Source organism: Aspergillus alliaceus, assembly GCF_009176365.1.
Source record: "Aspergillus alliaceus strain CBS 536.65 unplaced genomic scaffold BDW43scaffold_17, whole genome shotgun sequence".
Taxonomy (NCBI): Eukaryota; Fungi; Ascomycota; class Eurotiomycetes; order Eurotiales; family Aspergillaceae; genus Aspergillus; species Aspergillus alliaceus.
This window is the reverse complement of record NW_022474700.1, coordinates 256,286-275,334: the sequence shown is the minus strand read 5'-3', so window position 1 is coordinate 275,334 and position 19,049 is coordinate 256,286. Positions and strand designations below refer to the sequence as shown.

The window sequence follows — 19,049 nt, the reverse complement described above, 5'->3', positions numbered from 1 at the left end:
AATGAGGAAGATTTTCAGTCCATGAGAAGCCTCCTCAAGGAGTGATATAGTAGCTGGCTCAGACATAGATGGCAGCGAGGCATTCAGATGGAGAAGTTGGCTTTGTAGTAACGAGAACGCAGATGATACACTCTCTCCTTTACCCTGTTGGAAATACGGGTAGAGAACCGCAGCCCATATAGTTCCGGCCCTTGAGTGGATGAAAACGTTCAGATCTTTGGAAAGGTCCCGTGAAAGCGTCTCGATATGCGTTATGTGAAATAGCCAGTTGAGGCAAGCATACTTAAGGAACGGAAAATATCCAACCCGACTAGAGTCAGGCGAACTTGTCGAATCTTCAATATAGGCCAACAAATACTTCAAACACAAACTGGCAAAAAACATGTGAGCTTCTGTCAGTAATATGAGTGCAGGCGCTTCATCACGCCCGTTTCCTGCCTCGAGCAGGAAGTCTCGGACAGAGCAATGTGAAAAGGAAACCTTCCCATTCGTCAATTGAATCAATGGTCCACAGGCACTCGAGCATAGCGTCTGGAAGTCCTGTAGTCTCTGAGCACCTTTCAAGAACCCGATCACTTCAGTTGCCTCAGACACACTCAAGGGCGAGACTGATGCACAGCAAATCTTAAAAATAAGATTTCGGTATGAGGCCAGCTCCGGTGACGAGCCTTCCAGCCCATCGAGTATATCCATATAAAACGACGCAATTTGGGCTTTGGATCTCTGCAAGTGAATCTCAACATCCACATGGCCTCCTATTTGGCTAATGCCTTGGAAGAATAACGAAGCCCAGATGAAGAGGCCCTGTGATTTCTCCGTGACAGTCCTGGCAATGTTATGCTTTTTAAAGCCAGATATGCGAAAGTCATCTTCCAATTTGATGGAACTGAAAGTCAGGATATCGTTCATTGTATGTGCCGGCTCCAATAGAATTGAAGAATCACAGCCTAATAGACTCTCCAAGGACCCCATAGTGCGACTAGTTAGGATCAGTTTTACAATTGGGGTGTTCTGTTTGGCCATTTGCGAGATGCCTTTGACGAAACTTTCAACTTGCATGGGGTCGCCACACTCATCAATTCCATCGAGCACGAGTATCGTCGGAGCACATGCCCTCGTTATTTTGTCGAGTAGCTCCATTAGCTTGTCCAGTGGAATTTGAGAAGCACTTGGATGCTGGTCAGGTAGATCTTTGAGAAAATGCAGTATGCTGTTCCTATCGCCTGACTCCTGTAGAATCTGACCCAGCAAATTGCAAATAAATCCAGGTATACCTCTCCTTTTTTCCTCCAAGGCACTTGCAGCACTGTGGACTACCAGAGCACGACTTTCAATTCTCAGGCGTTGAGATACATAGAATGAAAGTGTGCTTTTTCCGATACCTTCAGGCGTAGACGTCAGTACCAGGCTCGGGATACTGAAAAGCGTCCCTGGAAACTTACCAGGTGGGCCATGAATCCATAGTAAGGCTTTCTCATCCGCAAGGAACTTTTGGAAGAGGTCAAGGTTGAAAATCCATTGGCAAGTCCCTTTTGTTGGCTGCGGAAATGTAGGATTTTGGAATTGAAGCCACGTCAAAATCCCATGTACGTCCACCACTTCCATACTCAAGTATTAATCACGGTGGCCATGAGGACGTTTGACGTTTATCGACAAGCATTTACAACTCACCTTTAGGGGGGTTGCTGTCTGGGGTTGTAATCAAACTGTTGATTGTTCCTTTCACAAGTTTATATTGACTGCTTTGCTTGCCTGGAAATTGGCACATTGTTCGATGGTCGCCATCAAGGGGAATAGGGTGTTGTACGGGGCCGATTGGATCCATACTCCCCGACGCCCGTGGAACGATCTGCTCAATTTGGCGCGGTTAAAACTTCGCCTAATGACTATGCTGCGAAACCACATACCGGGAGCCGAATAGGACCAACGTTATAGGTTGAACTTTCAACAAAGTTGATAACTTTCAAAGGGGGGTTTGTCACGATGGAGCCAAACTCGTAAGCAATCTCACGCAGCTCTTCAGAATCCGAAACCAGTGACTTGATATGAGAGGTTGAAAGGTTGAAAGCGAACTTGATGGCATTTATCAAAGATTTGCCGACCGATGCCAATGGGGAGCCTCGATGCGGCGTACCCATGAAAATTACACCAACAGTAGAACGACGGATCTCGAGGTACTGTTCAAGCCGCGATGCTTGGATTAAAGCCTGTTTCCCCGATTGGCAATTGGCGCAAAACGTAACAAGAGTCTGGTAATTACCTTCTTCACAACGAGGCCACCGAGACTGTGACAAACAAATACAAGTGGGCGGTTTTGAGAGACCTCCCAAGTCAGCTTGAGTGGATCCCTCCTATAATGCGTGCCGGTCTTCTTACATCACGGTCTCGCTCCAGGGACAGATGTGAGAGAAGGAGAATGCCACTGTCTGATAGTGTATTTGAGGTAGAGCGCTTCCAACTGGCATCATACCCAAAGGTCATGATTCTCGCATGGGGCATATCGTGGGGAAGCAGATCCCTAATCCACAAACAACCATTCCGATGGGTCCATGTCTGAAGGCGATGCCCACCAAGTCCATGGACAACTACGATGCTATCCTCTCAACGTAAGCCAGCTGTTCCATAAAAAGAGGGGGGTCCTTATTATTTAGTGAGGGCGTACTCTGCCACTGGTTCCTGTCCTTCGGATAAAGTTAAAATGCCGTAACTGTCGTCTCTAACGCTCGGTACCCTGGCGAGCTCCATCTTCATGTCCCGGATATTGGCAAGCTATTCAAGTATCGCAATGATGAATAGCCCACCGTAGGGTCTGAGATTATTTGAGCAACCATAACAAGACCAACGCCATCCTACCAGTGAGCCAGGACACGTGTGCCGCTGTGGTCGCGCTGTTTCAATGTGCATGATGCATCGATTTAGCGCACGTCTGATTGGTAGAGTGTTTGTCCACACAGCCTGTGTGGACAGCTATTTAGTGAGGGGGCTGAGTCACCCAGGTAGTTGCTGCTGATTCAAAACGAAGCGCAGCACCGTTCCATATTCGCAATCAACTATCATCATTCTACTCCGGGCCGATCCTTGAAAAAAAGATGTCTCTCTACGGTTAGTAATGACCAAGAACTCTTAGATTTGTCCGAATACTCTGTTTTTTACTAACATTATTTGTAGATTTTTTGTGGTACTTGACGAACCAAACTGGTAATAAGTTTCCTAACGTTCCAACGTCAGCTGAATAGAGCAGCAGTCATACCAAATCTTGTCAGAATCTGCTTTTATTAACTATTGTGTTCTCTGCTAGAACAAGGCGAAGATGACCCTAAACCGGCTGAACCCACCACCACTCCCTACGGCGGTTGGGATGATTGAAAGAGAAAGGGGAGCGGGCCAGTGGCAACAAAAGGCGATTTCCTGCAAGACGAATGGCGGTGCGCACCGTGCGTTTGCCTAGGACTGGAAGGTTGGATAATGTCAAGAATCTGTCTATAGTCAATGACATAACTTCTCCTGTCATGGTACTGTGTGCAGGTGCTCGCTCCATCATAAGCCTCCCAGGAATTGAAAACAGAGAGGTTGACAGCACATTCAACTCAAAGCTCCACTTTGAGCCCTCCAATTATACTCATGGCCATGCATAAGTAAGCCTCATTGGAGACATCTATTGGGAACAATGTTGCCAACACAGTCACCTGTTGGAAGGGAGGCTACGACAACCAGCAGCCAATCATATCCGGCAGGGTCTGATTTCAACCAGTAATAATGTCCTCCGGTGCATTGGGGCGACGAGATACATTAGCAAACAGCCATAGCCACCATAGCGAGACGCGTGGATGTGGTAACTGGTCGCAGATGAACGAGATGGCCCTCCTGTTGGCCAAAATCCCTCATCGTCCCTCTCCACCCTCAGCCGGAGCGCGTGAGCTCGTAACAGTGCTTCCCCAGAAGCTCAAAGTGACTGCGTAACACAGCTACCCCTTTTTCTCTGCCTGATAATTGCGGGTAGTTATTTACTCTTGTACATCTATTCTCTGTCGGGCTAAATTTGTTGTGTCCTGGATTATAATCGATTGATTGCCCAAACACCGTCCATTGTGAAAGGAACCCAACATTTTGTTCTTGAAATACCACGCAAAAATGATTCCTATTTCCCTAGACCAAGCAGCCCGGGAAATTGCGGACTGGGCCGCCTATGGCGCTCAAGAAACACTGGACGAAACCGGAAACTTTTCGGCCATCAATCCGGTCATGGGTAGAATGAACTGTGTGGTTGTCTCCATCGCGGCGCTTTTAGGGTTTAATGCTGTCTCCTTTTGCCAAATGGTCGGCATCGAGCATCCTGAAAATGGATACACTGAGGAGCAGTTCCAAGGCCTCTTGGAATCGATACATTCATTTTTCGGGCCTCGCCTGCAGATGTGCAAAATGGACTCTCTCGCAGAGCCGGAGCAAGGTCGTCGCGGCAAAATAGCTTTTTTATCGTGGGATTCTGAAAAGCCTCCGCACCGACAAATTCGCCACGCCGTTGTTTATGCTGGAAACAGGTTTAGGGACTACCAACGCGACAGTGACGGAAGGGATGTGTCGGATATGCTTCGTGAAAAAAGAGCGGAGCTTGACTTCTGTTATTCTATTGTGATTGATCAATGTTATATTCCAAACATCGCAGGAAGAACAAACAACAATCCACAGGTATCACCCAAGGTACCTGAGCAGGCGGCAATAATTCTCAGAGCATGTAAGTCGTTATCTTCTCTGAATAGAAGTCAATAGATCTCGTCGCTTATCATACTCTCAGTGGTTGATCTTCAAGCCCAGTTAAGCTGGCTTGAAGACCGTTACTACATTTTTGAGCGATATCTGAATATCTTTGTGCAGACAAACGTATGTGAATTCTAGCAATAAGTTCATTTAAAATCCAGACCAGACCGACTAATCACAGCTCAAGGCCAAAATTCAAAATAATATTTCTGTCAATGAAATGGAACAGGGATATTTTTGCTCCGCTCTTGACGAATCCGTGTGTGCAATAAAAGCTACGGTGGACGAAATGCCTGATCTTGAACCCTATTATAGGTTTTTTGATCGCGATTTGTCATACGTCCTTGAGGATGAGAATAACCCTCCGGGCTGGGGCCCAGTTGAGAATCCCTGGGAGGGAAAAACCACCAGTGCAATGGCACTAAATAATAGGTTCCAGGTTTCTAGAGAGCAATACAGAGTGATCTCCAATCCCGGAATAGATAACTATCCATCGCGAGTGGTCGAAGCAACAAGGTATATGTACCGTACACTGACTGTTTCTATTCGTCCAGTCGCTTCCGAAATACATTGGAAATTGGATACTGCACAGTTCGGTTAGTTTTGAGTATAGTTATATGATTTTTGCGGGCGCCATGAGCATCACCAAATACTCTAGACGACCCGAGTAGTCTTACCTTTCTTATAGCTACCAGTTGGCGGCCGTGGGACCGTGTAGGTCGTACGACCACGGTTGCAGCATCTACCTGGCCAGGCGCCTATGACCTCGCGCTCCTGGTGGTACACCACAGAGTCTGCGTCCCCAATAATACTACCGGAGTCGTCCACACCTCCACCGTTTATGATCATGCTGACGACTGGCTGATATTGATTTAAAGGCCCGGGTCCATAATCTGCAGTAAACCATAGTGATATCCATTGCTCAAGGACAGAGCCATCAACGGTATTATCGGAAGCCTTAGATACCTTTTCTGGGGTTATACTCGCAAGATTGGATTTAAGGCTCTCTTAGAGGGAGTCCATGGCTTAGTTAAGAAGTCGACGGATTTGATATGTCTCGCAGAATATCACTAAATCTATAACGACGTCAGGGTCGATATCTTTTCCTAAAATTAATGGGTGGGTATACAGCCAGAGAAAATATTCATTGAATGTCTCTACCTGAGCTTCTGGGAGGTGTATTGTCTCATCTGATCCAACGAGCACCTTAAATCACTCGCTTTGGACCGCACTATCTAGCGTGAGCAACCGTCCTTCTAGTTAGATAGTCTATTTACTGAATAAATGCAGAACAACGAATAGTGGATGGACACGGCTCAGGAACTGACCCAGGCATAATAGCAGGGAACGGCCGACTCTAATAGTGCAGATATTTGGGTTTGGATTAGCCGTAGGTGCCTGTCTATGCCCCTCCCTTTTAACCATGTGGGGTAATCAAACAATATAAGTAATACTAAGAGCACCACCAACTTGATGGTGGTCACATGAGTCAAGACCCATGGCTAACATGATCAATCACCAAATTCCCAGCAGTTCTCGATTTCTCCAGCTTTCGCACCGCGCTGGAACGATATCTGAAACTATCAAATAAAGGTTCGTATTCAATAAAGTTACAGATCATTTTAGCCGCTAAATATATATATCTATAGTATGGATAGTTCATCGAGAGCCGGCCTTTTATCCTTACCTACTGAACTTCTTCTTCTTATCCTAAGTCACTTCGACTATTCGTCAAAGCTAGCCCTCCAATGGACGTGCAAATCGCTAAACTCAGTTATGAAGGACCATCGGTTTTCCAGAGCGTATACCATGACTGATCTTCTCGAGATAGAGCGGTGGCCATGCTTCTCCATGGGGCAACAAGGAGAAGGCACAAAACAACCAATAGGAGGACTGGACTATTTTGCTTGTCATATCTGTTTCAAAATTCGGTCTGCAGAATACTTTTCCAATGCGATGATGAAGGGCCATCGCGGAAAACTGTCCCCTACTCTGTCTCCAGAGAGAGCGCACCGGTTCTGCATCCCGTGTGGTGTGCGCTTTTACCGTTACCATCCCGGAGTAAGGCTTCAATATGGGGGTGCAACTGGAGGTGATGGAGTCGTTTGCTATAAATGTCATCGTTTCAAAAAGGTGGTGGGGCTGGTTGGATTCAAGGAAAGAACTTGTGGTGCTTGCTTGCGATCGCAAAGCCTCTCATTTAACGGGGACGAAGAAGGCACGCCATATTGTTGATGATATCGTCGAAAACCCTGAAGACAGCTGATAGCCAAAATAATCACGCAACCTTATTCGTTGGCATACCGCTTGCTCAAGCTACTATAGACTGCGAGCACAGCCAAGCCAATGACCGGCTTGGGTGACCTACCCAACTCAGCATAATACAATTATGTGCGTACAGGTAAACCTGCTGTCGGCCTTGCCTCCAAGAGCGAGAGTGGGGTCTAATGTATTTTGATGAGAGATAGGCCATCATGGACGGAGACAGGCGTGAAGCGGTAGAGTAACCATGAGCATAAAAATTGATTTTAATAATAGTGCAGATGAAGCGGAAGTTGGTGGAGGGCGGAGATAGTCTCAGAAACCAGACATAATAGTGGCATATGCCAGCACGGGCGTGGGAGTATTGACTCTTGATATGTGCATTAATGTGGTTCATATGTAATCCCTATAAACTTATAAATGCCAGAATGGGTCGATGGAGACCCGTCAGCCAGCCCCTCCGACCGCGACGGCTTGAAACCTCGTCGCCTTGCTAACCTTTGCCTACCTCTCGGGAATATCAATATCCCTGTATAGTTAGGTATCTTACAGCTATATTTGTGACGATGAGAATGTGACGTTTATACATAACCTCTCCTGGATAGCTAGCCCGGTTTAAGTCCTTTGAGTGCGTTATGAAACAAGACAATAGCATCATGATTGAATTCTGTGGCTTGCAGTTGAGCACTGCTTGGGAAACTAACAATGATGAAAGATATGGTATCATCGAGAGTTCGATGGTGTAGAGAACAACCCCCAATTTTCTATGTCGTCTTCCGGAACTCTGATCCAACTGCTGGGTCCAAGTTCTTCTTGTGCTCTGTTATTAAACTGCTCTTGGGATTCAACTTGGAGTAGAGATCGTCTGGCAACAATTTCCTGCTTTCTGTTTTCCGAACCATTAACTTATCTCCCTGGTAACCATATTTAACAATTGCATTCCCACCACATCTTTTCGCCGCATTGATAATTCTCCTTATCAGTGCAGCTAACATCTTGAGGTCTTCCTGGTGCTCATTTTCCCATCTTCTGATCTCAAGCGTGACATTTTCAACCTTTGGTGGCTGAAACAAGCCATTCCTGTGGTAGGCACGCACGAGATTAGGGGTTTGAGATACCCATAGCTGTGGCAGGACTTCCTGAATAGCGATTGGCTTATGAAAGACCCGTGTTTTGATTTCAAGTGTCGACTCAATTGGTACGCCTTGGCCTTCTTCGTTTACCCTCAATTTGGACTTGGTAGAAGCGGCATGAGGAAGGCTGTTAGCCGAGTGAAGTGACAACGACTCTATCATACTGGATAAGGTGTCGCTCTCTGCATCCTTGTTCTGAGCCTGTGCTTTGGGTGGTATGTCGATGTATCCGTCTGTTTCATAACGCAGGAGGAATTTCAAACCACTGAATCGGTATGAGATAACCCTGTGATGTCCAGTGCTGCCATCTACCTGGCTAGTGGTATATGTTTTCTCAAATTCATGACCGAATCCCACGAATTCATGTGGTCCGATGAACCTTTGCGTCTCGGTCTCTGCACGGCAGAAGATGGCAGTGTTGTTAGCAACCTCAACATTGATAGTGAAAGGTTCGAGCCTATGCTCAGTTAAATATGGATTGACGAATGCGAGGAGTTTTCGAATGTTGTTTCGGTCAGTCACAAGGTCAATCGAACAAATGTCGAATGAAGGATTTGATATGTACAATGCACGAAAGAGGGGTTCAAGTGGACATTCGGGATAGCGAGCGGCATTCTGAGCTATGTATATGTGGCCAGAATCCTTTGGTACCTTTTGGGGAGGCTTGGGTGGAGTCCAGAGTGGGGGTGTTCCTGGGACGGCAATGGTGGGGACGGATGCATCAATCCAGTTATAAGACGACAGATGCCTGACATCAGTGATCGATGCTGCAGCCATCTCAAGGATTTTGATATCTGAACGAGAGATCTCCTCCACTCTAATGGAATCCATTATAACGGAGATTGTGTGGAGGCGGCACTATTAGAATGGGATGAGAACGAAATATTCCACACGGTAAGAGGGCTACTATGTAAAGAAGTAGGTTCCGTGGGAAGGTCGCACGCGATATATATCTGCCTGGACCTCTTTGTTCTCTTTCTCTTTATTCACATTTTGCTCGTATTACCGTGAGGTAGTTGATTCACTGGCTATGAATAGAATGCACTTTTTCTTGGATAGTGGTCAAATATTTTGTGTGAATACTTTGGTCGATAAACATTAGAATTGGCCAGCAATGTGAAGTATGTCAATCTTGCTTTGAGCCAGTTCTTTAACTATCCTTGTTAAGGATAGTTAGCTCAGCTATGTCAGTCAAATAAGAAGCCCTCACGGTTAGTTGCGTTATTAATTGTGAGAGCCTATGGGGGCCTGAAGGCAGCAACCACGTGACCTGACCACAACACCAAGGAATCTCTGTAAAGTAGATTTAGACCTTAAGACAATCAATCCCACACACGTGAGCTACACCAGCTCTATCATTAATTATTGCCGCTCCTAGGTTGAGTTACCGGACAGTCAATGCCCTGATCAGCAAGCACCCGACGCTAGTGCGCTGAATGGGGAGGCGCGGAAGATTCCTGTGGCCCAACTGATGTTTTACCTTCCCTAGATTATTTACCGCCTTCCCAGGATTCAATACTTTATTTTTACATCGTTTGGGCTCTATCTAAAATAGCTAGTCGTAGAGAGAATTCATGCTATTGATACTCTATTAGACCATGAAGGAAGATCTAGAACAGAGGGATGCTGCTAGGCTGATTTAGCCCGTCTCTGTAACTAGTGGCATAGTACAGTGTTCATTGCTATAGAGCCTTGACCCCAAGTAATTCATGGGATAGTTATAAATCTCAATACGTTTCTATCCCCAACATGCGGTCACTTCCGTCAGAAACCCCTGCTGGATATATTCCAGAGACTTGACCAGCCGTCTCTTTTTCAACCATGTCTCGTTTCGAAATCTCACCACACTATCGCTCAACCGCTGCTTTATCAACAATTCGCATGCGGGTCGGTATCAAAGGAAGCCTTGAAACGCCTGGATTGCTTTTTACAGAAAAGTCAGACCATTTTCTTGCCAGCCAGGTCAAATAAATAGAATCCCGAGGGTTGAGGAGTATGACACTATAGTCCTTCAAAACCTGTTCGGTATCCTGATCTAGCACACCATTCTTCAGTATCTCATAGTCCCGGGAGAGCAAAGTTTACCACCATTCTTAAACAGCTTACTAAAAGAGAAAGAAGAGAAGATCCTTTGTCAATTGTAGTATGAATCCTCTTTTCACAATGAGGAAGTTCTTTTACAGTCATGGAGCTTTTTATTTCGACTTCCACAACTATCAAGTCTTATCATCAGGGCGTGCGGATACCATGAGACTAATTTAGATTCCTCCTTTCATCGCAGTACAGTAAGAGCCTTAGGGGTATTTTTGTTGATGGAGGCTGGATAGGCTGCACTGGGATTTCTCGCCTACTTGAGAGCTGTGAAAGACTGGAATCATAATACTATACCCGACTATACAATTTCCGTCCTGACGATGATTTGGATCCTGCACCAATAATACGGGCTCTTCCATGGCATAAGAAGAGCCTTAAGAAGCTTGGCATTGAAACTTTTTCATGAAATATTGAATTAGACTTTATCCCAACCCGGCCGATTGAATATTTAGCGGAGCTAGAATATGTTGAAACGCTACACAGCAACCAAGCCTGCCTCCCGTTGGCACCGTTATTACCTTTGTCACTAAGAACACGCTATCGCGATCTATTAGAGACCTAGCTACTTCACAACATCGGCCTCGCTAGTGGTACTTCGCTAAAGCTACTGTCATCAGTTATAGTGAATTTTCCATCCATGGATCTAGAGGGCGTGCCTAATGATATAAGCAGTCCATTTGACCGCAGGGTTTCTTTTTTGTGTGATCGGTATTCTTGGCGGATTGACGCATGTGCTGATTGATCATGGCAAGGAGTATAGTGTTGGTGGATGTTTTCTTATTAAAGTAATGGATTTATTTAGCTGTATCTGAACATTTTCAACCGGAGCATCCGATATATTCTATGAAGCCTATCCTCCTGGGGTTTTGGGATATTATCTGGTTATTGTGGGTCTTTCTTGGTTATTGATACTAATTCGAAGTCACGGCCACTTCTACAGTAATTTTAAATTCTCCTGCATGACTGTAAGTCTCATACGTCGGTATAAGCTAGTCGTGGTCTGACGGTCATTTACAGCGTACTCTATCCATCGAATTATCAAGCACTCAGCTCATAGAACTTACACCACCTCCAGAAGTACCACCCGAATGTCATCGATGCTACAGTTTAGGGGTCTGAGACGTTAGACGATCATCAAATCGTAAGGGAAACGCAGGGCCTCCATACTACAAGTGCATCCGATGCAGGAAGTTCCTTTATTTTGCTGATGACCGTGGTAATGATCCGTCCAATCCGCGGTGCTATTGCGGGTTTTCAAGCAAACGACAAGTCTCTGGTCGTAACAAGGCAGTGGCAAGAGGCTTGCACTTTGTCTGTCCGAAGGGAGGCGGCATCTGATTCCAACTCCAACTGTAGAATCCCGTACGCTTGAACCTTTATAGGATGCTCCCACTTACTCGTCCGAACAATCTGTCTCAATATTGGGTGGGCCTATTTTACCTTTGTCCGGAATCATCCAATCACTTATATGGGTTTTCTTATGTCCCAGCAGCTACTTTCGGGTGGCCTGTGTGATGACTGCTCATTCATAGATAGCTATTCCAGGATAGACAGCTAGATATGGTAGCATTTCCAACTAAATTCAACTATGAGAGGGGAAACACTATCCTATAAGAAGGATTGTTGTGGGAAGTGGCCTGCCTAACCACGTGACATACAGGTCATCACAGCCTGGTCAGGAAAGAACAGAAAGAATCTATACTGAGACTAGTAGGTAGATTTGCCCCCTGATTTTCCACGCAGCGGTTGATTTTCGAGAACCAAGAAAAGGTGTAAATGCTATCTCTACTCAACCACATCTCGTTATAAATCGCATAAATTGCCACGCAACTGTCTATGGACTGGGATATCTACTATCCTGGTCCCACATCCTGTATAAGTTATAGTTTGTTAGATTAAATAATCGATGTACTTCTGTATACTCTCCATATTAAATCTGTGGAGATACCTGTAGCTAGTCGGCAGAGTGATAGATATCTTCCAGTCAGGATTCTAAGTATCAAGTATTTTACGCAGCCCTGTAGATAATATTGTAAAGTCTACAGTATTCTTTTCTATCTCCCCGAGGTCTGATATAGAGGGATACTTCCAATTGACGTCAATACTGTCGAAATAGCAGTCCTGCAGGAATTTTACAATGGAGTTGATAACCTTCTACCGGTGTTGAAATCAAGCCACTGGGTAAAAATTCATATTATTGATGATGTATTTTTCTTTTCAGAATATGTTCGAGTCTACTTACTCTGTGTTTACAATGTTTGACTTGGAGAAAAGGATGTATAATCTACAGTATCTCTATATTAATTGATAAGAGTATATTCGTCCTCAAAGTTCACGAACATCGTACTAAATTATAAAGTCAAAAAACAACAAGGGCTGCTAGTAGATAGCCGAGAATAATAGTTGGCGCAGGGACTCGCCGTACGTGTAGACGTCCGTATCAGGTACGCCCAGGAGATCCGCATTCTGTCAGCTTTGATATGGTTTACAAGATTATTCGACTATTCCGCGCTTACCATTGTATACGAATCTATCGAAGGCTATTGTCAACACGGAACCGGTAGTACTTCGCTTTCGGCTCTGCTTGGCCCTGCTGCTGATGATCGGAATTATTAAATAGATTCGTTTTGTTCAAGCGGTAACAAATGCCACCGTACCACAAGCCTAATAATGTATTTGCAACCTACCAGAATGATTTTTTAACCGTAGGCTATGTACAATTATCTACTACCTGACTGACAACCCGGATTGATTTTCTGTGAGCACGACTGGTGAACTTCAAGAAAAATCTTTTGATGAATACTGACTCGTAATAAAACGAGTTAAATCGGAACAAGATTATACGAGGGTACCCTATCAATTCCTCTTGCTGTGTAGGCCGAGTCGTGGGTGGTCGAAGCGTTTGCGATTCCAGCCGCAGAGGTCGCAGTGCTTGCATTTGCCCCAGCATTTCGCCCTTCCCTACGGGTGAGGAGGAATATCATATCATATATTGGGACACCTCTAGCGCCTGAAACTTTTTAGAGCCCTTTTTTTTATTAAATTACTAAGTAATATCTACCAGTACTCTAAATTCGCAACTGGATATGTTTACTCTAGTATCATCATAAGCATGAAACCAAGAATACAGAGATAATTATTAATAGAGATATTGCTGAACACATAGGCATAAATAAATAGTAAAATTATAACTGCGTAATGATTTTGTTATTAGAGTCCCTCACCAGAGTCTAGGCAAGTATATTATTTGGATTATACATGATACTAAAATATCTTAAATCTTATAATCTCTAACTAGTATCTTGGTGTTATTTGGTAGTAAGTTAAGGCAAGTGTAACCGCCACGTGACGTCATGCAAATACATTGAATTTTGAGCGAGCTGACAAATGTAATATTTTGGGGAAGTATATAACTAGGTATCCTGAGAATAGTATCCTGAGAATAGCCTTCATTTTGAACCCTTTCCTCTTATTGTTCAGCTACATCATGGTGGACGAGTCCAATAGCGCCATCGTTGTGCGTGAAGCCAACGGGCAGCGCCCGACGCTGTCACAAGAGAATATTTCCATTCCTTCTCCTACAGCAAACCAGGTCCTCGTGAAGCTATCGCACGCGGCGCAGAACCCAACGGATAGTACGTTCCTGGATCGAGCATCATGATGGGATATTGACCTTAGCTCTGTCTTGACAGTACAAGCCTATGACAGTAACGCCTTTGGTGATGGGGCCGTCCTAGGCTGCGATTTTGTGGGAGAAGTCGTCGAGTTGGGCAGCCGGGTCACGCGCCTCGCCAAGGGCGATATTGTAGCTGGCTTAGTTTGGGGAGGTGAGTGCCGAAAAATTCTAAGACTCGGTGGTTCTCATCCAGGGCCACGATTCTGTGACTTTCTATGCTCACGGACTGGTATACGTAGGTGAAATTCCCGGTTTGGGCGCATACAGTCAGTATTGCGTGGCAGATGAACGGATATCCTTTCGCCTACCTCATTCAATCTCGCGCGAGCAGGCTAGCACGGTTCCATTGGCCGCCACTACTGCATGGCTTGCGTTGTTTTCTAAGGACTGTCTCGGCATTGATAGGGCTCAAGCTAATGGTACCAGCATTCTGATCTGGGGCGGTAGCTGTAAGCTTTCTCTGAGACTTCCATACTTAGTTGTTATTCGCTGACGGCTCATAGCAAGCGTGGGCCAGTATGCTATCCAGCTCGCCACAATATATGGTATGAACGTAGTCACGACCTGCAATCCAAAGCATTTTGGCCTTGCCCGTTCGTACGGCGCCAAGTATGTTTTTGACTACAAGGATCACCAAGTAGTCCAGAGGATCCAAGAACTGAAGCTAGGTATCCAACATGTTTTTGACACGATCGGGAATTCCACTTCATCAGCTGCCGCCTCCCGTGTCTTTTCCACGGGATCCAGTCATCTCTGCACTGTACGCCCGGGCAAGTCCAATACTGAAGACGTTTCTTCCGACACCAAGGTTACAGACGTGCTGGTGTGGACTGCCTTCTTGAAAGACCATAGCTACGGCGACTTCAAGTGGACCGTGAGTACATTGACAACACCCGCATTTCTCTATGAAGCTGCCTGTATACATAAATATACATTCTTCGTCTTCTCCCTCTCCGTCTCTCTCCTTTTACATTGGGTCAGCTCTTTAGTAACCTGAATAATACAGGCTTCCAAAGACGATCACGATCTTGCAAGTGATCTTTTCGAGAAACTCCCCGAATGGTTGGAAAATAAAACCGTCAAGCCAAACCAGCCAAGAATCTTGAAAGGACTGCACAGCGTGCTTGAGGGATTCCAGGAATACAGAGAAGGGAAGGTTTCGGCCTACAAGATTGTCTACGAACTATGAGATAGAGAAGATATTCTTCGACATTAACTCGACTTGATGAGGTATCGTTAGGTGAAGATGTTTATCAAAGGTATATTAGACCCTGACAACCAGATGTACTATTTCCTATCTTCGTATTTAGAAGTGCCCTTAAGACTTGGACTATTACTTCAGCTTACGCTAAACCCGGAAAGTGAGTATTGTAAGTGCTGGGTCTCATAGATATACAAACAGAGATATTTAAGTCACTCTCATACTTGAAACCTATGTTTATCGTGTCTTCCCTCAAAGAACGTGCGCTACTTTTCATCGACGAAAACTCGGACGTCTTTCCCATGCTTAACGTCTTGCCACAGACAGGCAATAGCAAGAAAACTACCATCAATGCTCATGCCCCGTAAAGAAAACGGGTGCTTCCACCCTAAGCTGATTTTGAACAGCCCCCGCATCTTCTGATGAGTCTGAGGCTTTATGCTCACCCTCAGAGTACTCAAGAGGCAAGTCGAAGCATCCGACTATAATCGGTGAGAATCACGTAACCACTCCAAACCCCACTTTTAACCAACAGCGCGTTTCTATGCATGAGAAATTTTGTTCTGAGGAAAGAAGAAGCGAATCCACCATTGAGAGGTTAAGGGGCACCTCCAATGGAAGCGGAGTGCGGCGTCCAAAATTGCACCCTCCACCTGGTCATGCGGAGTACTTAGAGCCACGTACATATACTGACTTAATCATGAGCCATCTTTACCTCCTTAGCTAAGACTTTCTACGTTCACTTATAGTGCTGCCTTGCCCTTACCCAAAACCCCAAAGACCCCGCAACTCCGAGGCCCGGTCGGAGGTTTTCCAACCTGTCTCTCGCTCAATGCGAGCCAGTTGCTTAAGAAGAGCGATCTTTTCAGAGGCATACTCCTCAGCATCATCCATGGTCATTAGAGGGGCCTGTCGGCTCCTCGGGGTTCCCGGGGAGCTCGCCCACCGGGTTTGTCCACATAAAGAGACCACCGTCTGATCTGCAAAGACAGTACCGGCCACATAAAGTGGTTGCAATTGGTTTACCCAATTCGCACTGTCTCGCAGTAGACCGAATCAGCTCCTGTCTGCTTATTGAAACAGAAAAGAACATACTGTGAAAAATTGGAGGCGGATATTCCACCTAGTTCTCGAGCATGCCAAACAGGATCCTAGAAATAGAAGCGTGACATTAGCTATCAGACGACTTTACAATCGCATAGGTGAGAATGCAATGTTTTTCGAACCGAACACACCAGATAGCGAGAAAGTCTCACCGTTTCAGAGTCTGACACATGGGCTCTTGTCCCGTGGTAGCCAGTTTGAAGGAGCAAGATCGAGCCCGTATGATAGAACGTATTACCACAAACTATCCACATTGTAAGCGTGTTGGGAACAGAACAAAGCGGAAAACCAACATACTGGACGACGGCCGAGAAAATACCACACTGGGGAAAGGGTTCGAGCCCGTTGAGCTTTCTCTGAGTAGAGGGCAAACCTCTTTGGGACGGAGACGTCGCCACGCTTGGAGTTCGTCCCACAGCTTCTGAACACAAGAAGAATAGGCAATATCGACTCCCTTGCCATCAGGTTTGGCGTCAGCTAATAGGTTCACAATCTGAGCAAAAACGAGGATTGCCAGATTGCAATAGTCATCGACGTTGCCTTTGGCTGCTGCCGATTGAATAGAGCTATCATTGACCCACGAGTCGGTCGGGATGAGAGTCTTTTTGCAGCTGATGAACGCAGCCCACACATCTGTGCGGAAGAGCGATTGGGTTAGATAGACGGTCTGAGGTTGCTATCCCAGTCACATACCGATTCGGGCGAATGCCCAAAAGCAGGTCTTGACAATACCATTGCATGAACCGTTCCATTTGCGAGTATGCAACAAACTAGCACAGCCCTAACGATAGCCGCTACGCGGTTAACCTGAGCATATAGAATTTCTGAGAAAACAGGGAACATGGGAAGGATACAAACCTTCAAGTGGCGACGCCACTCCCAAACACAAGACGCCATCATCTCATAGACGCAGAGAAGAGTGCAGGTTGCTAATACCGGTGCGCCCGCTTCACCTGGCTCCTGGCGGAGTAATAGCTGAATGGTGTACTGGTAGAGCTCTAGGGTCACCGATCGTTGGTGGCCCTGGGCGGCGTCCCGTTGTCGCGAAGCTAAAGCAAGAGCCGATGCAAAGAACGACTTGGAAGCTAGCAACTGGTGGACACTTTTTGAGGTAAAATGCATCTCTGAATCCGTGGTCTCGCACCAGGTCCCAGTCTCATATAGATACAACGAGATCAAAGAGGCACTTTCCACATTTGTCACAGGGATTGAGGGCTCAGGCAACGGCGACGTATTTCGGGATATAGCCTGTCCCAAAGAAAATGGCAGTATAGATGAGCCTGGACTCGTTGTCAGCTGTGACAGTCCGGCTCCCTCATGAATCTCACCGAACCGCCTAGGCTGAGCGGGCGACAGTAAGCTTTCAATGGTGATCTCACTTTCTAGAGTATGATTTGGACCTGTGTCTGTCCTGACAGAGTCATATGTAATAAAATCTGGTGGGTGGTGCACATTTTCTGTCCGGGGGAGAGTCGCAGTAGGCAGGTGATTATCATCCCGGTCGGCTTCCGAGTCGCTCGACGAGGATGTATCGCGAGATATCTGATAGTGTCTGATTACTTCATCCGTATCATCTATGAACTAGGTAGAATTACTCGTTAGAGTCATGTACTCTCGACAGCGTGAGAGTAGATAGATGCTGCTTAGCCTTGCGGAAGATATGGTCCGGTAATAGGCCCATACGTAGTAACCCAAAGGTACTGTAGCGATATAATGATGGGACGCAAATGGATCTTTCTCCAGAATGTCGAGAGAGTGACGGACAACTCACAATAGGTGTGGAAGGCTCTAGGCGAGACTGCGGAAGGCCGTTCTCAATGTCGCCCGGGGCATTCTGCCGTGCTTTCTCGATAGCTAGTAACGTAGCCTCGTCCGGGCTCGACAGGCGAAGGCTGCGGTTTGGATGGAAAGAAGCCTTCAGGCCCCATTGACAGGCGTAACCGCGCGCTTCACAGTTTCGGCATCGGGGCCGCCTTTCATCACCTGGAAGAAATATATTAGATGATTTGCCATGAAGCGCAGCAATTCAAGTGGCTGATACATTTCCTGCGGCGGCTGCGACAAGGCAGACTGCTGATAGCGTCAGCTCGCCACCGCTGACTTGCATTGTGGAAGGCAGTTTACCATCCCGAACGCGTTCTGGTTCGTGTGGAGCACATTAGTGGTCTGCTCATTCGCTTAACTATTGTTGCTATAATCAGCTGGAAGGATCAATATCTCGCAGAAGCAATGCAGGCATAATGACACAGAAAGCGGTTGGAATTGCCTGCTTTTGCTGTCTCCGATGGTGGAACGTAAGTGGGCCCGACTCGTTTATGGAACATCGCTCTGACTCGCCCAATCTGAGTTTTGCAATTCTCGGCACCGTGAGGGTCCTTCGGTCGGTGCAAGCGCAGCCGCCATGGAGCGTCGGGACATGAGTAGTCTTCGCGATGCAGGGAGGTTTATCCCTTTCATCAGCCATGGAGTGGGGTTCGGAGTCAGGGAAGGAATAACCATTTCTTCGAAAAGAGGAATAGGAATAGGCGGCAAACCCTAGAACTACAAAATAATTCTCTCGCTACTCTTCGTTTTCTTGCTCTTGGGGATTAATCATCATTGTCCCGGCGATTATCGGTTGGCATAAGAGTCCGTGCAAAGAAGGTATAGCAATTTTAGGATGTACATGGCCTCGGATGTTCCTCCAAGTGTCGCAGTGTGGATCAAAGACAATATGAATTGCACAAGAGAGTAGTGTCTTGTTTACAGTGGCTATGATAATGATTACAAAGCTCGCATATTGTCGTACGAGTTATGCTTCTATCCAGTAACTGACTCAGACAAT

General features: G+C 46.1%; 5 protein-coding genes across 5 annotated transcripts; 3 read left to right on the top strand and 2 right to left on the bottom strand.

Annotated features, from left to right (window-relative positions):
- The first annotated feature begins 4,048 nt into the window (after positions 1-4,048).
- Positions 4,049-6,109, top strand: BDW43DRAFT_273828 (uncharacterized protein). Its single transcript, XM_032041673.1, has 5 exons — positions 4,049-4,732; positions 4,793-4,878; positions 4,943-5,341; positions 5,435-5,986; positions 6,084-6,109. Exons 1-4 carry the CDS (start codon positions 4,132-4,134, stop codon positions 5,441-5,443), a joined length of 1,095 nt encoding a protein of 364 aa, XP_031901161.1. The 5' UTR covers positions 4,049-4,131; the 3' UTR covers positions 5,444-5,986; positions 6,084-6,109.
- A 98-nt stretch (positions 6,110-6,207) lies between these two features.
- On the top strand, positions 6,208-7,329 carry BDW43DRAFT_273827 (uncharacterized protein). Its single transcript, XM_032041672.1, has 2 exons — positions 6,208-6,348; positions 6,405-7,329. The coding sequence occupies exon 2, from the start codon at positions 6,406-6,408 to the stop codon at positions 6,988-6,990; it is 585 nt and encodes a 194-aa protein (XP_031901160.1). The 5' UTR covers positions 6,208-6,348; position 6,405; the 3' UTR covers positions 6,991-7,329.
- Positions 7,330-7,591: 262 nt separating this feature from the next.
- Positions 7,592-9,231, bottom strand: BDW43DRAFT_59522 (uncharacterized protein). Its single transcript, XM_032050277.1, has one exon. The coding sequence runs from the start codon at positions 8,979-8,981 to the stop codon at positions 7,782-7,784; it is 1,200 nt and encodes a 399-aa protein (XP_031901159.1). The 5' UTR covers positions 8,982-9,231; the 3' UTR covers positions 7,592-7,781.
- A 4,481-nt stretch (positions 9,232-13,712) lies between these two features.
- On the top strand, positions 13,713-15,109 carry BDW43DRAFT_318904 (zinc-binding alcohol dehydrogenase family protein; the record flags this gene model as incomplete). The annotated part of the gene is made up of 5 exons (XM_032048785.1): positions 13,713-13,879; positions 13,937-14,071; positions 14,160-14,369; positions 14,424-14,794; positions 14,927-15,109. Exons 1-5 carry the CDS (start codon positions 13,732-13,734, stop codon positions 15,107-15,109), a joined length of 1,047 nt encoding a protein of 348 aa, XP_031901158.1. The 5' UTR covers positions 13,713-13,731.
- A 774-nt stretch (positions 15,110-15,883) lies between these two features.
- BDW43DRAFT_299693 (Zn(II)2Cys6 transcription factor) lies at positions 15,884-18,384 on the bottom strand (the record flags this gene model as incomplete). Its single annotated transcript, XM_032044767.1, has 9 exons — positions 15,884-16,161; positions 16,203-16,272; positions 16,378-16,469; positions 16,523-16,858; positions 16,919-17,006; positions 17,084-17,806; positions 17,997-18,208; positions 18,267-18,295; positions 18,350-18,384. 9 exons carry the CDS (start codon positions 18,382-18,384, stop codon positions 15,884-15,886), a joined length of 1,863 nt encoding a protein of 620 aa, XP_031901157.1.
- Between the last annotated feature and the right edge of the window lie 665 nt (positions 18,385-19,049).